Here is a 20,844-nt window from a genome sequence, read left to right on the forward strand (position 1 = left end):
TTGATAATAAATCATACATATGATACATACACTTCAAGAAAATGAAATAAAAAATAGGTGTTCCCCTGCATTCTGACGATATATATTAATTTTAAAATTTAGCATATTTTCACCATTTTGTTAACTTATACGTGCGTAGCCAGTCACTTTTGACGTGCTCGTATAACGCAATTTCGAGTTGAAACCTGAATCAAATATGATGATATTATTAAAGAAAGATTGTAAAACAGAAATCGGGCAAAAAGAGTGCGCATTAACGTTTAACGCGCAGTGCGCGTGCAAAAATCTGCGCACTCATGGCATTTTTTTAAACGCTTAAAATTGCCTGAAACGTACTCTAATTTCATCGAAAATAAATTTTGACAATTTTGAACATTTTAAGCGCGCGTACGCAAGCGTTATATGCGCTACGCACGTAATTTCATTGCCATATGATGAAATATGACCTGAAATTTATGAGTACCAAATTTTGTTTAATTGTGATTCATGCTTGTGAAGATATGATTACAAACGTGATTTCGTAAAATCGCGCGTAGACCGCGTAATTTTTGATTACGCATCGTGAAAATATAACGACATCGATTCCTGGCCATGAGGAATATACTCTGAAAACTTGACTTAGCTAGATTAAACTGATGCCAAGATAATGCACGGACAAAATAGTGCTAAGGAAAGAATAAATAAATAAATAAATAAATAAATAAAGATTTTGACAGAATCAAGAGGTTATATGCATATCATGCATATAACCTAATAAACAAGATCTTCACTTACTATATTCAACAATCACCCTTATTGGTGGTAGGCAACGTGTTATAACACATGGCATAGTAGGCCTATTTGTTTGTTGATACGATTATTTAATGGTTTGTATACGTCGAGATAACGTGTGATTATGACTATGAATGTTAAGAACAGTTAAAGAAGAAATACACCTAATGTGCTTTGTAATCATCATCACCATGCTTCAACATCAACAATACAAGCATCATCTCAATCTTTAATTTAACCGTCATAATCATTCCAGATTCCAATTTAAAGAAATAACAATAATATACTGATAAACGCAATAATCTTTATCAAATATTTATTTCTTCATACAAAATCATTACGAATAATGTGAGCATTGTTGTGACAGGATTAATTGATGTCACAAGAAACTGACAATTTTAACATTATTTTTACTTTTTTATTTGCCTCTGGGTAACAATGAAAAACGTGGAAAAAAGTATGTTAACTAGGTTGAAAACGATAGAATCAAAATAATGGTTTTATTAAATAAAAATGTTATGTTGTTTTTTTCTTTATTTATTTAATCACACTATTGTTTACAAGACCAGGCTTATGGATGAACAGATATATAAAATAACAATTGAAATACTAGATTTAATTCGTCACTATGACGAATTATAGGTTATATGCATTGATTTTAATAAAGATAATTGATTTTTAAAAGATATTTTGATTCATTGATTTTCTCAGATTCTTTAATTATTTATAATATATGATAGGACCTTGCTAACGCGAATACAATAGCCGGTATCACAATCCGATCAAAGATCCCTCTGCGTATAATGTCATAAACCACATTTGCTGTTACATAATAATAAAGACATAAGTTATTTTTTATCTAGATTTCATTATAAATCATGTGTATAATATATACACTAAGAAATAAATTTGAACAAACAATACGGATAATAAAAAAAAATCTTATTTCGTTTCCCAAGGTGAGACTCGATCTCGGTACCTTGAGTGCCATAGACACGAGCACACACCACCGAGCCATACACAACTGTCTAAAAATTGTAGAAAAATTCCTCCGTGTATTTACTATGCAGTAACCACTTTGGTGCAGATAGATTATTACATACCGCAATGAATTATAATTTTTTACTATGATGACATCTCTAAAAATGTACAAAAATGATGCACTGTCAAACTATATACTTTTAACTTTAATATATGAACTTTTGGAGGAAGAAAGTTAATGTTAAGTTTGTTATTTTGGCCTAAGAAAATGTCATAATTTGTTTGATTGTCGAAATGAATTTTTTTTAATTTAATATGCAATTAATTATGGCTTAATCAACTTTTGTTCCCTTAGTTTAATAATAAATCATACATAAGATACATACACTTCAAGAAAATGAAATAAAAAATATGTGTTCCCGAGCATTCTGACGATCTATATTAATTTTAAAATTTAGCATATTTTCACCATTTTGTTAACTTACACGTGCGTAGCCTGTCACTTTTGACGTGCTCGTATAAGGCAATTACGCGTTGAAAAGTGAATAAAATATGATGATATTATTAAAGAAAGGTTGTACAACCGAAATCGGACAAAAAGAGTGCGCATTAACGTATAACGCGCAGTGCGCGTGCAAAAATCTGCGCACTCATGGCAATTTTTTAAACGCTTAAAATTGCCTGAAACGTACTCTAATTTCATCGAAAATAAATTTTGACAATTTTGAACATTTTAAGCGCGCGTACGCAAGCGTTATATGCGCTACGCACGTAATAGTATTGCCATATGATGAAATATGACCTGAAATTTATGAGTACCAAATTTTGTTTAATTGTGATTCATGCTTGTGAAGATATGATTACAAACGTGATTTCGTAAAATCGCGCGTAGACCGCGTAATTTTTGATTACGCATCGTGAAAATATAACCACATCGATTCCTGGCCATAAGGAATATACTCTAAAAAATTGACTTAGATAGATGAAACTGATATCAAGATAATTCACGGACAAAATAGTGCTAAGGAAAGAATAAATAAATAAATAAATAAAGATTTTGACAGAATCAAGAGGTTATATGCATGATAATGCATATAACCTAATAATAATTTGTATCTATTCAGAAATGTTGGTCCCATGTTAATATGCGGAAGGCTGTCCTACCAAAGCTGTGGGTGTTACTAAAGTCTGGAGGTAAAGGTTCAGCGACGGTTATTTATCCTAACTTACTCCCCCTGCTGAGTCAACTACCTGCTGCTACTTTTGGACAAGGCATTGGGTTCTTCCAAGAGTTCTTTGGAAATATGAAAACAGGGTATGTTGTATTATTAGTAGGCGTGTTGCCGTATTCACCAATTACACTTAAGTGAAATATTTCCCTTAAGTACAAATTATAAATATTTTGGATTTCACTTAAAGATGTATTGTCCCTCAAAAACATGAAAAATGAAGATTAATAAAATCGGACTTTAATTAGGCCATTTTGCAGTTTTAATAAAGTTATTCACAAAAAAAAACAAAATAATTATTTCACATCATTTTTTTCCCGATATAGTGTTTGGTCAAAGTGAGTAACTATTACTATTAAAATGGCATATTAAAAAAAAAAATCGAAAAAATATTTTTAGGAGGACAATATATCTTTAAGTGGTATTTACTTTTTAAGTTTTAAATTGTTTTCCTATATACTTTTAAATCATTGTTTTTCAGTTTGATATTGGAGACTGTCCGTAGAAGTTCTTGTGAAACGTCCAGTATCGTACAAGCCTTAATGGAATGTGTGCGTTATTGCATCATCCAAAACTTGGGAAACTCCGAAAATTGCATAGCCATTCAAGACTATCTAGTCAACGAACAGGTACGGTATATTCCGTCGCATCCAATCTGGGAAAATATTACATAGCCTATGTAAATACGCGAACGTGATTGGTTAAAACTGCATCACATGACTACCGCTGCGAGGATCGTAAATCGTATATATCCTCGAGAACGATGATATTGACTGTGTAATTTTCGCGTAATTATCGTGTCCCCTGTCATTAATCATATAAATTCTCGAGTACGATGATATTGATTGTGTAATTTTCGTGTGCAACATAGCGCCCTCATTTGTTATTAGTCCACCCTAAATGTGATGAAACACCGTTTGTGATTGGTCAATACTCACGGTAGTAACCTAGTAACTAGTACGCGCTGAACATCCTGTGATTCTTCGGCTTCTCGAAGAGAAGAAAACGAATTGTTTATTCGGCCTACCTGATTATAATATTATTATTAATAGGCTTATTGATGGAAATTCTTCTGTTAATTTAAACGACCTACGCCTAAGTGAATATTTTATTGCCAAGGAATCATTAATTAGTAATTATCTGTATATTATTCTTCGCAAGGTAAGGTGTCTAGGCAGGCTTGTTTAAATACAATACAAATACTATAGGAGGCCTAGCCTAGCTTCACCCAACCCAGCAGACTTGTTCTTGGCTATATAATATAACAGATATTGCCTTTTATATCGGTTAAATATAAGATTTGACATCCCCTCGGGAATGATATTAAGTTCTCGGGGAATATATATTTCCCTCAGCTGGCGCTTCTTATCTTATATTTAACCTCTAAGCAGTCAATATCTGTATAATAACAATTCTAGTAATTCTATGTGCACTATACTTATCTTTATTCTTCAATGTAAGCGGGAAAAAATATAAAATAGACTTATTTATGTACCCGAATAAGTTTTCTAAATTAATTTCTCCATTTTTGTTTTCAAGTCACGATTATGGCGCTTAAAGTAAAAATGTCAATATTTGGCAATAATAGTTTCTAGTGAATAGTCATATCTGGTACCAAGGTTTTTAAAATTTTACCTCCACTCACAATAGGTAATGCTTGAGGCTACAAGTCGGAATCCTTTTTAATAGTAATTATTTATTTAATAATAATTTTCCTGTTTTAGGTCATGCCACTGCTAGAGGAGTCAATGACACAAAGTACCAAACTCGCATCCACCTCACTTTACCCACAAACCTCTAGTCTAATCCACCGTTTGCATAAATCCAACGAAGACAAACACATTAACGACTCTTGCAAGCGTATTCTGAATTCGGTTTGGGGAAAACTCGCTGAATGCTGTCTAAAGCAGATATGCTCCGAGGATCCGTCTTTGAAAAACTTAGAAAACATCTCAACCGTCCTATCACAAATTCGGTCTCCTCTCGAAAGAAAGACATCTGAAAAGCGGAAAATACATGTTACGTTTTCAGATTCTACAACGTCGTTGGAATCGTCAGATGTTACACAAGTAGATGATGAATTAACTGAGAAAGACTTAAAAGCACAGAAGGATGAAACAGACTCGAAAATCGCAAATTCAACATCAAATGAAAAAATGGAAGATGACCAAATGAATGAGTTAGTCGCGAAATTATGTTCTGCGAGTTATAAACTTGCTAAAGAACAGAATTCCGCCGAACATTGTTTTTTCTTCTCTAAAATCCTTTCTGAATTTTCAAGCCCCGATTTATTTAAAACTCTTACGCATTTGGTACCTTGCGACGATAGTAGTACTAAAAGCAAAGCGTACCAGTTTATAGACAAAGCCATTCTTCCGTGGATAAACGATGTTCTTGCCGTCACGGGGAAATGCAACCTTTGTCAAAACTTGGTAGATGCTCTGTTTTCTGTGATGAAACTTTGCTCATGTGAAGAACAGAGAGAGGTGTTGGGTAACTTGTGTTGCCTGGATAAGAGTATAGTGCCATTGTATTTGGCTGTGAAGAAGGTAGGTGAAGCTGTTGGATAGGTTTACTTTAAGGCTTCCTGTCTATCTATGTGCAATTCAAAGAGTACTTTTGGCATAAAATGTGTGCATTTATACATGCCATAAGATTCTATTGATGACCAAGAGATCTTTAATCAAATTCAAAAACCGTTATTGTCCAATATTCCTAAACACAGAAATAAAATTGGAAATGTGTTGTTTGATACATTACTAAAGCTCTGTATACACTATCAAACTAGTTCGACAAAAAAAGTGTGCCCAAATATGGTAGTGATATGCTTAAATATGGTAGTGATATGACATCATCATGTCCATATATATACATACACTTTTTTTGTCACACAAATTTTATAGTGTAGACAGAGCTTTAAACCTGTTTATACAATTATTTAGTAAGTTTTTTTTGTAATCATACACACTGTTTATTGCAGAGACTGCCTCATAAGCTGCTATGAAACAAACTAAAATCATATTGCAGTTTAAAAATATAGTTACTGCAGTAACTACAGTAGAATAATGATCCCTAATGCAGAATAGGTTTTGTGTTTAATATACACAAGTATTTTTCACATTATTTTTAGATTGTTATTAGTAAGGATGTACACATCCAATCATGGACAAGAAGTACTGTATTTGGTGATAAGTTAACATCACTTGCTGGCAGCCTATGTGGTGATAGCAAAGTGATAACGAAAGAGGAAGAAATTTCTGATGGCTGGAAATTAATATCACTTGGGCTATCAACAAATAAGAATCGAGGTAAAAGGTGTTGTTTGGTTTGCACACAGTCATTCAAAAATAAATGATGTATATTCTAGTTCTTTTATTCACATAAAAAATTACATATAAACAAAAATATAGATTCATAACGTATGACCCCAACAATTTTGAAAAGTTGGACGTTGAATAGAACCATTGAATAGTTTTTTTTATGTATGAAAAAATGCCATGTGATACAAAATCAACCAATCAAATACAAGTTGAATCATTATCGCATCATTATTTTTTTAGATCCAATACTTGATGATCTTTATACTGATCGACTAATTAAAGTGATTTGTAAGCTGTTACAGGATTTGATCACCACCCCATCTGATGTTACTACACCCTTACAAGACGATCCGTCTACCTCCTCTGCTGTCGAACGTGAATCTGAAGATATTGTTCATCTAAAAAATATGCCGCATTCTCTTACCTATATATGTGAAACAATCTTTAATTTCTTCAAATCCTCAAAGGTATGTGTATAAAATGTAACAGCTATTGATACTCATTATTTATGATGTATATTTGTGTCATATAATGGAAATGATTTGATTTCTTTAGGAACTTGTTTAAACTTGGTTCCCACTAGCGACGCAACCTTTACGCAACATAAGAAGATTCCCGTCCAATAATCATTCTTTCCCCCACCTGTGTGGAATCAAACCAGCGATATTTGCAGCACTGTTGCGTCGTCGGTTCCCACTTGTGATTACGCAATACAACACTTTGTGTCAATAGGTCGTTGCGTTACTAGTGGGAACCACACTTTAGATAAATTGACTGCTTTTTTTTGTGTAAGTTTTGTTATCTACATTAAACTTTCCAAAAAATGTTTTTATCAAACCAGGGAAGAGTTAAATTTAATTTAATTTAACTCTTCCCTGATGTAACATTTGTAGACAAGAAGGAGACACACCATCAAATGTCAACGTTTTTGTGACAAAAAAATATGATGTGGCCATATATGGACATGATAATGTCATATCACTACCATATTTGGGTACATCACATTACTTTTTTTGTCAAACTAGTTTGATAGTGTGGACAGAGTTTTAGACAAGGATTTTATATTTCAAATTGCTTTTTTTTAAACATTTTGCAGAACTGTTTTCTGGTCTCAGCTTCAGAAGATGTGCTCTTAAAAGTGTTCCAAATTAGCTGTCTGAAAGGGGATGATTTGTCTGGTATATAATTCATTTTGTGTTATTTGATTTCTCATATTTAAGATGTATTGCCCACAAAAGCATGGACAAAAATGAATATTAATTTAAACAAATTTTAAATAGGAAAATTTGCAGTTTTAATTATTTTAACCACTTCCGTAGAAAAAAAGATTAAAACATTTTGTTTTCACTTATAAAAAGAGAAAATAAATGGTTAAAAATCTAACTGAAAAACCATTGACTCCAGTCAATTTGACTATTTTTGCATTTTATTACAGTTTTTTCAGGTACTTTTTTTTTTTTTATCCATTTTATTTTTAAATCTATATTAAAAATATGTGACATCTGCACCCCAATGATTATGATAATATTGATTTTAAAAAAACATTGCAGAGTATAATGTATAATGCTCAGTAATGGTTGTCGTATTTCTAACTTTCTGAATTTCATAATTTATTTGATTTGATAGGTGATTTGATGGAGAAAGTTCAAAATACATGGATGTATGGAATCACATCTTTAGTTGAAAATAAAAAGTACTTCTCAAATGCCCAAAACTTTCTACACAAGCTCGCAGGGTGGATAAAAGTTAATCTCATGAAATCTTCATCGCTAGTAGACAGGTAATGTTAGTCATACAAAATAAGCTTACTACCTCCAAATAAAGACCAATTTAATGTCCAGGATTTTAGTTGTTTTATCAACGGGTAATGTTTACACTATAGAATAAGCTTACTATTTCCAAATAAAGACCAGCTAGTGCTTTAGTTGTTTTTGGACAGGTAAAGTTTACACTATAAAATAGTCTTACTACCTCCAAATAAAGACCAGTTTAAAGCTAGTGTTTTGGTTTTTGGACAGGAAATTGTTGCAATATGCAATGCACTTTCAATGTAGACGCACTATGAAATACACTTACTACCTCCAAATAAAGACCATGTTTAGAATAAGGGTTTTACTGGTTTCATGTGCTAAAAAAAAAAAAATAGAAACTCTGGGTTTTTTTATGGTTTTTTCTTGGACCACACCGCATATTGTGAGTGCCACCGATTCAATAAATAAATAAACAATATTTCTCTTTTTGGCACTATTCCAATTAAATCTCAAAAGTAAAATAAAGATCTTCTTTAGATCTACTACAATAGCCAATGCAACCAGTCTTGTTTATCAAGTTCTTAACGAGAACATAAACCAGGATTGTGAAGACATACAGATGACTGGTGGTGAGTTCTTGCAGCTTATACTGCCAACTAAAGAAGAATGGAATGGTTGTAGAAGAAGTCTTCCTCTTCAGGTATGGCAATAATGTCATTTAAAAATGTTTTTTTTTGTCATTTATGGGCTTGTCCTACTTTTATTTAAAATATATCTCTCTATATAAACATCACAGGCACAGAATATGTATATTCTGATGTATTATTAAAATTAAAAGACTGTATCTGATTAAAATTGTGAAAAACTAAAATGATCAGCATTTTTGTGCTATGTTCGATTTTAACTCAATATTACCGTCTCACAGTGGAAAGAAAATTTGACAATGCAAGGAGATTTGATGCTAATAAACGCCAACGAAAAACTACCAGAAACATTCCAAGATGATGTCCCAAACCAAATTATGCTGTCCGTATTCCTGGCAACACTTTTAACCATTCAGCCGCAGCTAGAAGAGGACAACGTACTGGAATATGAGGAAGTACGCGTTGACAGAATTCCGTCAAAGAAAGATGCAGATGAAACAATTAGTAAAGAAAGATCTGAAAGTAAATTGCCAGAACAAGAGACTCTTTCAAAAGAAGATTCAGAAGCAGTTACTGCTGGAGAGTCTTCTGGAAATGTACAGCCAAAGAAAGATGTCAGTGAAAGAGAAGATCCTATTTCTGCAGAGTCTTCCAACAATGGGCAGTCTTCTGACAATAGAGAGTCTTCTGACAATGTACAGCCAAAGAACGATGTCAGTGAAAGAGAAGATGCTATTTCTGCAGAGTCTTCTAACAATGGGCAGTCTTCTGACAATGGAGAGTCTTCTGACAATGTACAGCCAAAAAATGAAAGAGAAGATGCTATTTCTGCAGAGTCTTCTAAAAGTATGCTTCCTTGGAATTTTGACAAAATGGAAGATTACATACTAGAAGTTGTCTACTCAATGCAGTGGAGTTTGGCTATAAGCAATAGTGAACAACTGGTTTGTATATTCCTTCAGGATAGTATCAATTTTAATCCATTTTTTTCTGTTGAGGATTTGAGTCGTTTTGAGCAAACTGTCTAGATATACTCTTTAAATTATAGAAGTTATATGATGTAATGGTATACAAATAATGAAGGTTTATGAATGCGATAGTGCAGATAATTTCATGAGGTGAAAGATGGAAGGTTATATTTTCACTCGGCATTGCCAGTGGTTATGTAGAGGGCCTAATCCTAACAGTCTCTGTTTCAAGTTAAACTGAGGATGATTAATAACACATTTACGTTTGCTACAAATTGGTGGAAATTTTGATTATTTTTGACAGAATGAGGAGGAGGTAATGTTGCCAGGATATTTAAAGCAATCTAGCCCAATAATTTCAGCTGCTATGGATACTGTCTGGGCTGTGCTGACCATCAACCAATGGGACAGCTTAATCAGTAAATCATGTGAGAGGTAAGACGGAAATTTCCATACTTGTAAATATACAGTAGAACCATATTAAAGATGTATTGTCACCATGAAAAAATAATTCTAAACATTTTTAATATGGCATTTTAATATCACATGATAGTTATCCACTTTGATAAAAAATTATTTGCCTGAAAAAACTGTAATTTAAAGCAAAAAATTGTCGAATTGCCTGCCAACCAATTGGTTTTTGGTGGAATTTCCATTTATTTTGTCATTTTTTAAGTGAAAACACTCTTTTTTTTCATTTTTTTTTCTATGGAAGTGATTAACTTTATTAAAACTACAAAATTACCTATCCTTCATTTTTCATGTATTTGGAGGACAATACACCTTTAAGGGAATACCTTTGTGACCTGATAAAGTGTCTCCTTAATAGGGCATCTCCTGAATTGGAGGGTGGCTCCAAATGAGAAGTTTTACTGTATAGCTATAGGATTATACCAAATTGTTGGTTTCTTCTTTCATATTTTTAAAATCTATTTTTTGTTAAAAACTAAATATATTTAGGTCTATGGAATTTGGTGAACTATGGGCAATGACCTTAAAGTGTTTGATTGAAAAGTTCAAAGAGTATGAGGCAGGTCAAGAGTTAAAGGTCATACATATATGTAAAACTGACAGGTCAGAAAATTAATTTTTTGAACAATTAAAAAAAAAATGTTTAGCTATGGGATCTTGTTGAAAACTTTTGTTTTGGCCACACTAATATAATTTGATATAATATTTAATTTAATTTTAAATAGTCAAACAATACCTTGTACTATATAATTTACTCAATTCTCAGTGCTGTCCACATACAATATTTGCCCAGTATCATAGGAACATTTCTTAATACAGCATCTCATGTATATCACATGTGATGCGGTTAGGTTATGGTCTATAGGTGATACATGTGAAAACACATGTATTGGGAATTTTCCTATGATACTGGGGAAATCTTGATACCGTATCGAGAATTGGAATTAATAATAATATATTAATGTATTTTGTAGGTTTGACATTTTAACAGAGGAGTCAGTTGGAACTTTAAAGGTGCTAATCCCTTACCTACAGCAGAACGACATATCCATGATTCTTGACATTCACACAGCGAAACTTATTACGAGTCCGCAAGAAAACATTACAGAAATACATGGTAAGCATTTTATATGCCACCGAGTATAGTCTTGGACTTGGAAAATTTGGCGAAAATAGGGTGTGGGATTATACTTGAGCATGGGCTTATACTAAAATAAGCCTGAAGTAGGGAATGGGATTAAACTTGAACATGGGATTATACTAAGTTAAGCCTGAATTAGGAGGTGGGATTATACTTCAACATGGGGACTATGCTAATTATACCTGAATTAGGAGGTGGGATTATACATGAACATGGGATTATACTATTAAAATGAAGCCCGAATTAGTGGGTGGGATTATACTAAATTAAGCCTGAATTAGGAGGTGGGATTATACTAAATTAAGCCTGAATTAGGAGGTGGGATTAAACTTAAACATGGGATTATACTATTAAAATGAAGCCCGAATTAGTGGGTGGGATTATACTAAATGAAGCCCGAATTAGTGGGTGGGATTATACTAAATTAAGCCTGAATTAGGAGGTGGGATTAAACTTAAACATGGGATTATACTAAGTTCAGCCTGAATTAAGGGATGGGATTATACTTGAACATGGGATTATACTAAATTTGGTTTGATTTTGTTTCTAGGCTGTCTGGGAGCTCTCTGTGTAATCCACACGTGCTTATTGAGTTTGACTAAAGTCACAGAAGTTGCTATTCTTGAAGCAATATCCGATTGGAAAGATTTTGACATTTTTCTGTTTAGCAGGTAAAATTTGTGTATATTTCTAATAGTGCAAATACATTTTATTCACCTACTGTGAACCCTAATTTTCTCCATTTCAAATTAAACAAATTATTACATTATTTACATTTTACCGTTGAACTAGTTATTTTAAAATATGTTTAATTTTTAATGTACAACAGGAAAGTTGAAGATGTTGGCTGTAAAGTGTTATTTCTAAATGTAGAGGTTATACGATTTCTCAGCGTTACTGTTCAAAAGATCCCAAGATCCTTATCAGCACAGACCTGGGATTTCATACTATGCAGCTTGGTAGAATGGATTCAGGTAAATATTTCTTTGCTATGATGAAGTTTAATATGTTGTGTTTTTTTAAATGAAAAAAGAAGTTTAGTCTGTTGCAATAAAATATATAGTAGAACTCCTCAGCGAAACTTTCTTAAGCTGTTTTTATTGATGACCAAAGAGATCTTTAATCAAATTCAAAAACTGTTATTGTCCAATATTCCTAACCACAGAAATAAAATTGGAAATGTGTTGTTTGATACATTACTAAAGCTCTGTCTACATTATCAAACTAGTTTGACAAAAAAAGAGTGATGGGTACCAAATATGGTAGTGATGTGCTTAAATATGGTAGTGGTATGACATCATCATGTCCATATATAGGCACATCACTTTTTTTTTTCACATAAAGACGCTTTAAATGAACAAGGGGCAATATTTGTCATTTTATTATGATTCATTATAGACTTACATTCTCATACTTAGTATTATATATTTTGCTTACTATAATCTTACTTAATTAACTAAATCGCACTCCTTATCTTTATACATCTTAAAATCAATAAATTTCACTGATAAATCCCATTGTATATACTGTATGTTAATATTTTTTAAATTGTTTCCTCTGTCTACGCTATTTTATTTTACAACAAAATGTGATGTGCCCATGGACATGATGATGTCATTTCACTACCATATTTGGTACCCATCACACTTTTTTTGTCGAACTAGTTTGATAGTGTAGACAGAGCTTTAGTAATGTATCAAGCAACACATTTCAAATTCTATTTCTGTGTTTGAATATTGGACAATAAACTTTTTTGAATTTTATTAATGATCTCTTTGGTCATCAATAGAATCTTACATCATGCATGAGCACACACATTTTTATGCCAAAAGTACTCTTTAAATTGCACATAGACAGGTTTCTTTTTTGTTTCCATATAAAATCTTTTTTGGTTCGGGAATTATGCACTTGTCAATTGTATGACCCACTATACGACCCCCGGGAGAGGTGCGTCATGGGTGCGTCATTTACAAATAATTACTGACGCAGGGGTGCATCAAAAAACCTAGATGGTACGTCACATCAATGAACAAGGTGTGTCAATGTCCGTCACTTTACCACCCACCATATCATAAACAACATGGTCACAGTGCGTCAAAATGGGTGCGTCATGGTCACCTAAAGGTAAGTCTCCTTTTTGACACACGGGTGCGTCATGGTATTCAAAAGTATGACGCACATCGGACAAATGATGCACCTCTCCCGGGGGTCGTATAGTGGGTCATACAATTGACAAGTGCATTAATTTTAGTTGAAAATTACAAAATATTTGACGTTTTCCCCAGAGTATCACCGATAGTATAACAGATGAAGGCAACAGCATTTATTTCAAAGTCTTTTGTGCCGAGATCAGTAATCTCATACACGCCATTGTAACGTTACTTGAGGATGAGAATGCATCAAAGGCAGCACTCATTTCACCCGATCTCATCTCAGAGTGGAAAGAGTTTTTTAGCCCTGGTATATTTACTGCTTTTCTACCCTTGTTTTTTAAATTTACAAGTAAGTATTATTATCGATATAATGTACAGTAGTTATGAAAACCCATGATTGTACACAAAGCTGGTGAATAGTATACAAATAATGAATGTTCATGAGTGAAATGGTACAAATAATTGCATGAGGTGAATGATGAAAGATTATATTTCAACGAAACGAAGCCGAGTTGAAATATAAACTTTCATCATTCACCAAATGCCATTATTTGTACCATTACATGAATATAAACATTCATTAATTGTTTTATATAACATCTAAATACATTCTAGGTCGAATCATTGCGGCGAAAGTACAAAATACTGTAGGTGGCGCTGTTGTACCTACTTTTAAAGTAATGGTATTAACAAAATATTTTCCAAACGCGAAAAGATTTTTTTTTGTACACAAAAAAAGTGTTGTTGAATGACCATTCAATATTGTGTCCTATTGCACGCAATGTGACCCACAATTTTCCATCAAATGACAGGAATTTATTTAAGTGTTATATAAAAGTAAATAATTAACTTTATTGAAGCTGCAAAAAAACTGTATTAAAGTATTTTTTTTGGGAGGGGGAGGCGGGGAGGGAGACAATACATCTTGAAACAACATCTCTTCATCTTTTTTTTTTTTTTTCAGATTCTCTGGACCAGAATTTAATCAGTGTATCTGACCACCTACTCCTTCAGTCAGTGTGTAGAGCAGCCTGCTGTGCTCCTTGTGAACTCTTACAACAAGTAGAGTTAAAGCCTAGGCTGGTTCCATCTTGTACCATCCCAGATGTCCTACAGACAGTGATGAATCACCTTATGGGAATGCTACAATCAAAAGTTAGGCCGATACAGCTAGCTGCCTACAAGATTTTAGCCAAGTATGTTTTTTTTTACATTTTTTAGAATGTTCTCACTATTTTGCAGACATAGAAAATTCAATTTTGTGACTATTTTCTTAATGTGTGGAATAGCATAGAATACTTGATTCAGTCAGTTGTCCTGACAATTTCATAATGACCTAAAGACAATAAAAGCCCTCTTTTAGGAGACCCCTCTTAAAGGGACCCCTCCATGAAACAAACGTAGTTAGTATAGTATGCCATTTACGTATATGTTATGTTAGACATTGTATTTTGCAGACATAGGAAATTCAATTTTGTATTTTCTTAATGTGTGGAATAGCATAGAATACTTAAACCCCATTTGTCCTGACAATTTCATGATGACCTAAATACAATAGAATCCCTCTTTTAGGAGACCTCTCTTAAGGGGACACTTCCATGAATATTTTTGATTGTGTATAAACAAATGAAATAATATCTTTTTTTTTCTTTTTGTATTCTAATATTACAGAAGAATACTTTTCAAATAGTGAAAATATGTTTTAACACTATGGTAACTCCTATTCAAACATAAGGAGACGATTTATTGGGTCCCTAAGGTGGCAGGGAGCAGCTAGAGATCTTTCACTATGACAGAAACATGCTAAGGTTTTCGTCCAGCAGTGGACTGACAATGGCTGATGATGATATGTTAACATATTGTATTGTTTTCATTATAGGCTGATGTCCCTTCTTCCAGAATATGACAAAGGTCGCAGTGATGTTGCTAATACTGATGAAACTGGAGAGACTAATTTGTAAGCTCATTTCTAGGTTAATTAAGAATTATTCAATTTTTACATTTGAGCTTTTCAGAAAATCCCTTTTCTTTTAATGCTAAATAAATATTGAAAAACTCTTTTAGACCTCTTCCTGAAATGTTAAAGGAGGCAATCATCTCGTCAACCTTCTACTTGGAGTCTGTGCTAGAGGATGTGCCTGTTGGTGAGTGCATCACAGTGGAGTCTGGAACTGAAGTCTATCAAACCACTATGACTTACCTTCTGGCATGGAGGCTAGCATTAATATTTTTCAAGGCAGCTCCAGTTGAGGTATTACAGTACAGTATTTTCAAATAAATTTCAGATAACTGATTTCTACAGTATTTTTTTAAAAAAGTTTTTTCATGTTATTCTCCCTATTCAAAGCAGGCAAGTCAATTAAAATGTTTTTAATTTTTTCAGTTGAGGGCTCAATATGCAAATTTCTTCAGGCAGAGTGGTCTTGTTGATAGTCTGCTGATTAACCTGTTCAGACTAATGCCAATTGTGCCACTCCTCTCTGATAAAGACGCTAAAAGTCCCTTTAAAGGAGTGCAACCCAGCATGTTCACACAGGAACCAGCATTGGAAATTAAAGGTATTTATTTTATAATCGTAAATTATAAGTACCATTTTTTTAGCAAGATAAAGTGACTTGCCAGATCTGAAACTGGTACCTTATTTCACTAGGCAAGTCTTTCAGTGTAGCTAGGAAATTAATGCCATATGATATATTTTTAATGTGATGGATATGTGTCACTGTATCAAGGAACTTTCCTAAAGATATTGATAAATTAAAGATACACTACAAAGAATCTGGTGCTTTTACTAACATTTTGTTCAAGCATGATTGTGGTAACCAAAAAGCACCATGGTGATGTTATTATTGTTCTCTACCAATTATCATTTTGTTTACAGGTTGTGGTAGCAGTCCAATAGAATTACAGCACCATGGTGATGTTTGCACCATCTTTCTCAACTAATTCCTTTGTTTGTATTACAGGTTGTGGTAGCAGTCCAATAGAACCACAACACCTGGCGTGTAGTGTATACAACAACACACTAGAGGATCTGCCTGCAATGGTTAGACAATGGTGGAATAGTCAAAATAAAAGGATAAAAGAACATATAGACAGGTATGGGATGGGAAAAAAAAATATTTAAAGCCAGTTTATGACAATACATCACATTATTGTAACAGTAATAATCCCCATTTAAAATTCTCCTATTCAGAGAACACCCCTTTTTAAGAATCCTTTAATTTAAAACGGACAAGGGTCAATTTATATTTTAACACTACAGCCAACCCCTATTAAAGATGTATTATCCCCCTGAAAAATATTTTTTTTTTTCATTTTTTGTTGTTGAATATTTCAATTTAATGTCACAAAAATTGGATCTAAACAAAATTTATTTATCTCAAAAAAAATATAATTTAAAGTAAAAAATTGTCAAATTGGCTGCCAGCCAATGAATTTTTGGTTTGATTTAACCATTTATTATGTTATTATTTTTTTTCTATGGAAGTGATTAACTTTATTAAAACTACAAAATGACCTATTCAAAGTCTGATTTAATTAATCTTCATTTTTCATGTTTTTGGGGGACAATACATTTACATACACTTTAAGGAGTTTGTTTGATCCTGAAAGTCTTCCCTTAATAGAAGTTCTACTCTACTTGGAGATGTTTAAAAAGAATACTGATTAATTCTTCAGGTTAAAATTTTTGATGGTGTTGATTTCTATAACACTTTTCAGATTCACTACCAAGTTTACAAGCCCCATTCTCTGTGCAAAAGAAATACAAGGTGTTCAAAAGTCCACCACAAAGATGGACAACATGACCATAAAGGCACGGTCAAAGACACGAGAGGTCATCGCAACTTACCGAATGGATGACATGTCAATGGATTTGGTCATCAAACTGGCCGTCAACCACCCCCTAGGGGTGATCGTCGTAGACAGTGGCAAACGGGTGGGCGTGTCGGCCGCACAGTGGCGGAACTGGATGCTACAAATGACTACCTTCCTTGTTCATCAGGTAATGGTATAATATTAACAGAAGATATACTGTAACTAGTTTTATAGTATAAAGTACTTATTCGAATAAGACAAGTACTTGTTCAACATGAGTACTTGTTCAACCTGAGTACTTATTTGACACAAGTACTTATTCAATCCAAGTACTTAATCAACCCAAGTTTAAAAATTATAATGTAACTAGTTTTAGTGTAAAGTACTAAATAAGACACTTATTTAAGTACTTGTTCAACGAAAATACATTCAACCCAAGTACTTTTTCAACCCAAGTGCTAATATGTAACCTACTGTAAGTACATAGTTGCCCTTAGAAAGTACTTATTCAACTTAAATACTTATTCAACCCAAGTATTTATTTGACCCAAGTACTTATTTGACTTAAGTGCTTATTTAAATTTCATACTTATTCGACTAACTTAAGAAAGTAGTTATTCAACTTTAGTACTGTACTTATTCAATCCAAGTACTTATTCAACCCAAGTACTTATTCAACCCAAGTACCTATTTGGTCTTGAGTAGTGTTCTGACTTATTTGTTTTAAGTACTTATTTGACAGAGGTGCTTATACAGCACCGACTTATCCATTTACAGTACTGTACTGTATGTCTAATTATTCCTTTGTCAATTAAAAATAATTAATTCTATAAATGTGATAAGGAAATTACATTGTGTATAATTTTAGTCTTTAGTAATAAGAATCTGGGTCATTTCAAAATATTATATTAATATCATAATTATAAAGAAAAGTACAAACAGTGATTTCATAATCGTCTATTTCAGAAAGCAATAAAGCGCACAAATTGGATTCTAAATTTATGTAATAAGTTTTTATATTATTATGCCTAATGGGATTTTTCATTTGATAAGAAAATTTAATTATTGATTTCTATAAATCTGTCTTTGTAATAAGTAATTAATTAGATGTACATTGAATATTTGCAGAATGGAACGATAGTTGACGGTTTGAAGGTATGGAAAAGTAACATTGATAAACGGTTTGAGGGGACGGATGATTGTATGATATGTTACTCGGTAATACACGGATCTAATTACTCGCTGCCTCAACTTACGTGCAAAACCTGTAAAAAGAAATTCCATTCTGCTTGTCTGGTAGGATATTTTTATATTTCTTGTACGACAACAGAATAAAATATGATAATAAGATGATGAAAAAATTATGACATCAGCATTATGATATCAGCATAAAATTATGACATCAGAATTATGAAATCAGCATTATAGCATCAGTAATGACATCAGCATTATGACATCAGTATAAAATTATGACATCAGCATAAACTGTGACATCAGCATAAAAAAAATGTGATAGAAAATTTTAACAGCAAAAATGAGGATATCAGCATAAAATGTGACATCAGCATAAACTGTGACATCAGCATAAAACTTGACATCTCCATAAAACTTGACATCTGCATAAAATGATGTCAGCATAAAATGTGACATCAGAAAAAAAGGGTAAAACGTGACATCAGTATAAAACATAACATCAGAATAAAATTATGACATCAGCATAAAATGATGTCAGCATAAAATGTGACTTCAGAATAAAATTATGACAGCGTATAACATGACATCAGCATCAAATTATGACATCAGCATCAAAGTACTGTAAATCATCACAGATATTATGACAGCATAAATATTTTATGCTCTATCAGATTAAAATACATATTACATCTAAAATGACAACACACTAAAAAAATGACACCAGAAATTATGGAATGACATCATTATGAAATATGTCATCTGCAAGAAATATAATTACAAAATAAATATTGGCATTATATGTAGTAACACACTTTTCATTTTAATTTTCTCAGTACAAGTGGTTTAATACAAGCAACCAATCATCTTGCCCTCTATGCAGAAACCTGTTCTGATTCAAGAATACTGTGTTAATTTTAAAGGTCTGTAAATAGTGAATGCAAATATAATTTAGATTGATATAATAGTGTTCACATAATGAATGTTTATGCGTGTAATGATACAAATAATGGCATGAGGTGAATGATGAAAATGTCTAAATTAGTACATATATCTTTCCAAAAATGTACCTCCGTCGCGATACACTCGTATCATTTTGGTGAAAGTACAAAATAGGGCGGCGCTGTTGGATTTATAAATGGTCTAAACAAAATATTTTTCAAACGTGAAAAGATTTTTTTTTCATACATGAAAAAAAGGTACTATTGAATGACCATTCAATAGTCCGTACTATTGTATGCCGTATGACCTACAATCATCCAATCAAATGACAGGAATTTATTTAGGTGTTATATATATATATATGACTTACTAATAAAAATGTACTTATTGTAAGTATATACTGTATTAGTACATGACACTGATTTTGAGAACGAGGGATGAACGTGTTAAGAAAGTCATGCGGTCAAAGGCTTATTGATTGACCTGCCATATTTATACTTGGAGTGGGGTGGGGGAGGGGGGAATTTCATGATGAAATGAGAAATATTTACCGATCTGGACTAAATTTTACAAATGCCACTCAAAATTATGGTATATCATTATGATTTTTAAGTTACATTACAATTACAATAATTTTTTTATTATGATTTTTTTAATTAGCATATCATTAGCATATGTCAGGAAATTAGGTCAATAATTTGTATATGTAATACTTTATAGATTCATTCCCATTGTTGGTGTAATCTGGACATGAGCCATATTCTTAACAGCTTTGTCTACACAAACTAGTTTGACAAAAAAAGTGTGATGTGCCCAAATATGGTAGTGATATGCTTAATATGGTAGTGATATGACGTCATCATAATATCTATATATGGGCACATGAAGTTTGATGGTGTAGACAGAGCTTTTTAGTTTGAACTTGTTCATGCTTGACTAAAATGTGGAATAAGAATATAGGTGTAGGTAGAGACTCTTTCTGTATTAAAAGAAAATATGTATTTAAAATATAACATGGAGGTATTCTAATAATAATAATAATAATTTAAAATGAATACTTTTTTTCTCTCTTTTGTGGTATAAACACCACTTTTATTCACATTATATTACTAATTCTGAAACTTTGATAATAGGAAATATTTTGAAATAAATTTATCTAAAATAAACTTAAAATTGTATATACTTATACAGTAACATTTTATTTTTTGAATTTGTTTTATAAGTTAATTGATTTTGCCCTTTGGCTTAATTTTGTTAAATTAACTATTAATAATAAAAAAAAGACTGAAAAATTGCTGAATTATATTTCTTATTATAAACTACAAGTACAATTTGTGAAAGGTTTAAATGAAAAATGAAAATTTTACCTTAAATAAACTTTATAAAACCATTTTTTTAAATTATTATTATTTTTATAGAATATCAATATTTAGTTGACCTTTCACCTTTGAACTATGGCATTCACA

General features: G+C 32.2%; 1 protein-coding gene across 1 annotated transcript in view; it reads left to right on the forward strand.

The window, feature by feature from the left end:
- LOC140054975 (E3 ubiquitin-protein ligase listerin-like) overlaps positions 1–20,766 on the forward strand; it is a 30,574-nt gene extending 9,808 nt beyond the window's left edge. The window contains exons 9-31 of the mRNA XM_072100120.1: positions 2,877–3,067; positions 3,463–3,610; positions 4,706–5,530; positions 6,112–6,289; positions 6,542–6,768; positions 7,398–7,479; positions 7,928–8,081; positions 8,590–8,752; positions 8,978–9,718; positions 9,969–10,099; positions 10,625–10,738; positions 11,110–11,252; positions 11,827–11,947; positions 12,106–12,250; positions 13,562–13,778; positions 14,394–14,625; positions 15,309–15,386; positions 15,494–15,680; positions 15,813–15,987; positions 16,393–16,525; positions 17,150–17,432; positions 18,374–18,541; positions 19,273–20,766. Coding sequence (XP_071956221.1) covers positions 2,877–3,067; positions 3,463–3,610; positions 4,706–5,530; positions 6,112–6,289; positions 6,542–6,768; positions 7,398–7,479; positions 7,928–8,081; positions 8,590–8,752; positions 8,978–9,718; positions 9,969–10,099; positions 10,625–10,738; positions 11,110–11,252; positions 11,827–11,947; positions 12,106–12,250; positions 13,562–13,778; positions 14,394–14,625; positions 15,309–15,386; positions 15,494–15,680; positions 15,813–15,987; positions 16,393–16,525; positions 17,150–17,432; positions 18,374–18,541; positions 19,273–19,332 — 4,896 coding nt within the window. The 3' untranslated portion in view covers positions 19,333–20,766. The remainder of the gene's footprint in view (positions 1–2,876; positions 3,068–3,462; positions 3,611–4,705; positions 5,531–6,111; positions 6,290–6,541; positions 6,769–7,397; positions 7,480–7,927; positions 8,082–8,589; positions 8,753–8,977; positions 9,719–9,968; positions 10,100–10,624; positions 10,739–11,109; positions 11,253–11,826; positions 11,948–12,105; positions 12,251–13,561; positions 13,779–14,393; positions 14,626–15,308; positions 15,387–15,493; positions 15,681–15,812; positions 15,988–16,392; positions 16,526–17,149; positions 17,433–18,373; positions 18,542–19,272) is intronic.
- The last annotated feature ends 78 nt before the right edge of the window (positions 20,767–20,844 follow it).

Source organism: Antedon mediterranea, chromosome 7, assembly GCF_964355755.1.
Source record: "Antedon mediterranea chromosome 7, ecAntMedi1.1, whole genome shotgun sequence".
Classification (NCBI taxonomy): domain Eukaryota; kingdom Metazoa; phylum Echinodermata; class Crinoidea; order Comatulida; family Antedonidae; genus Antedon; species Antedon mediterranea.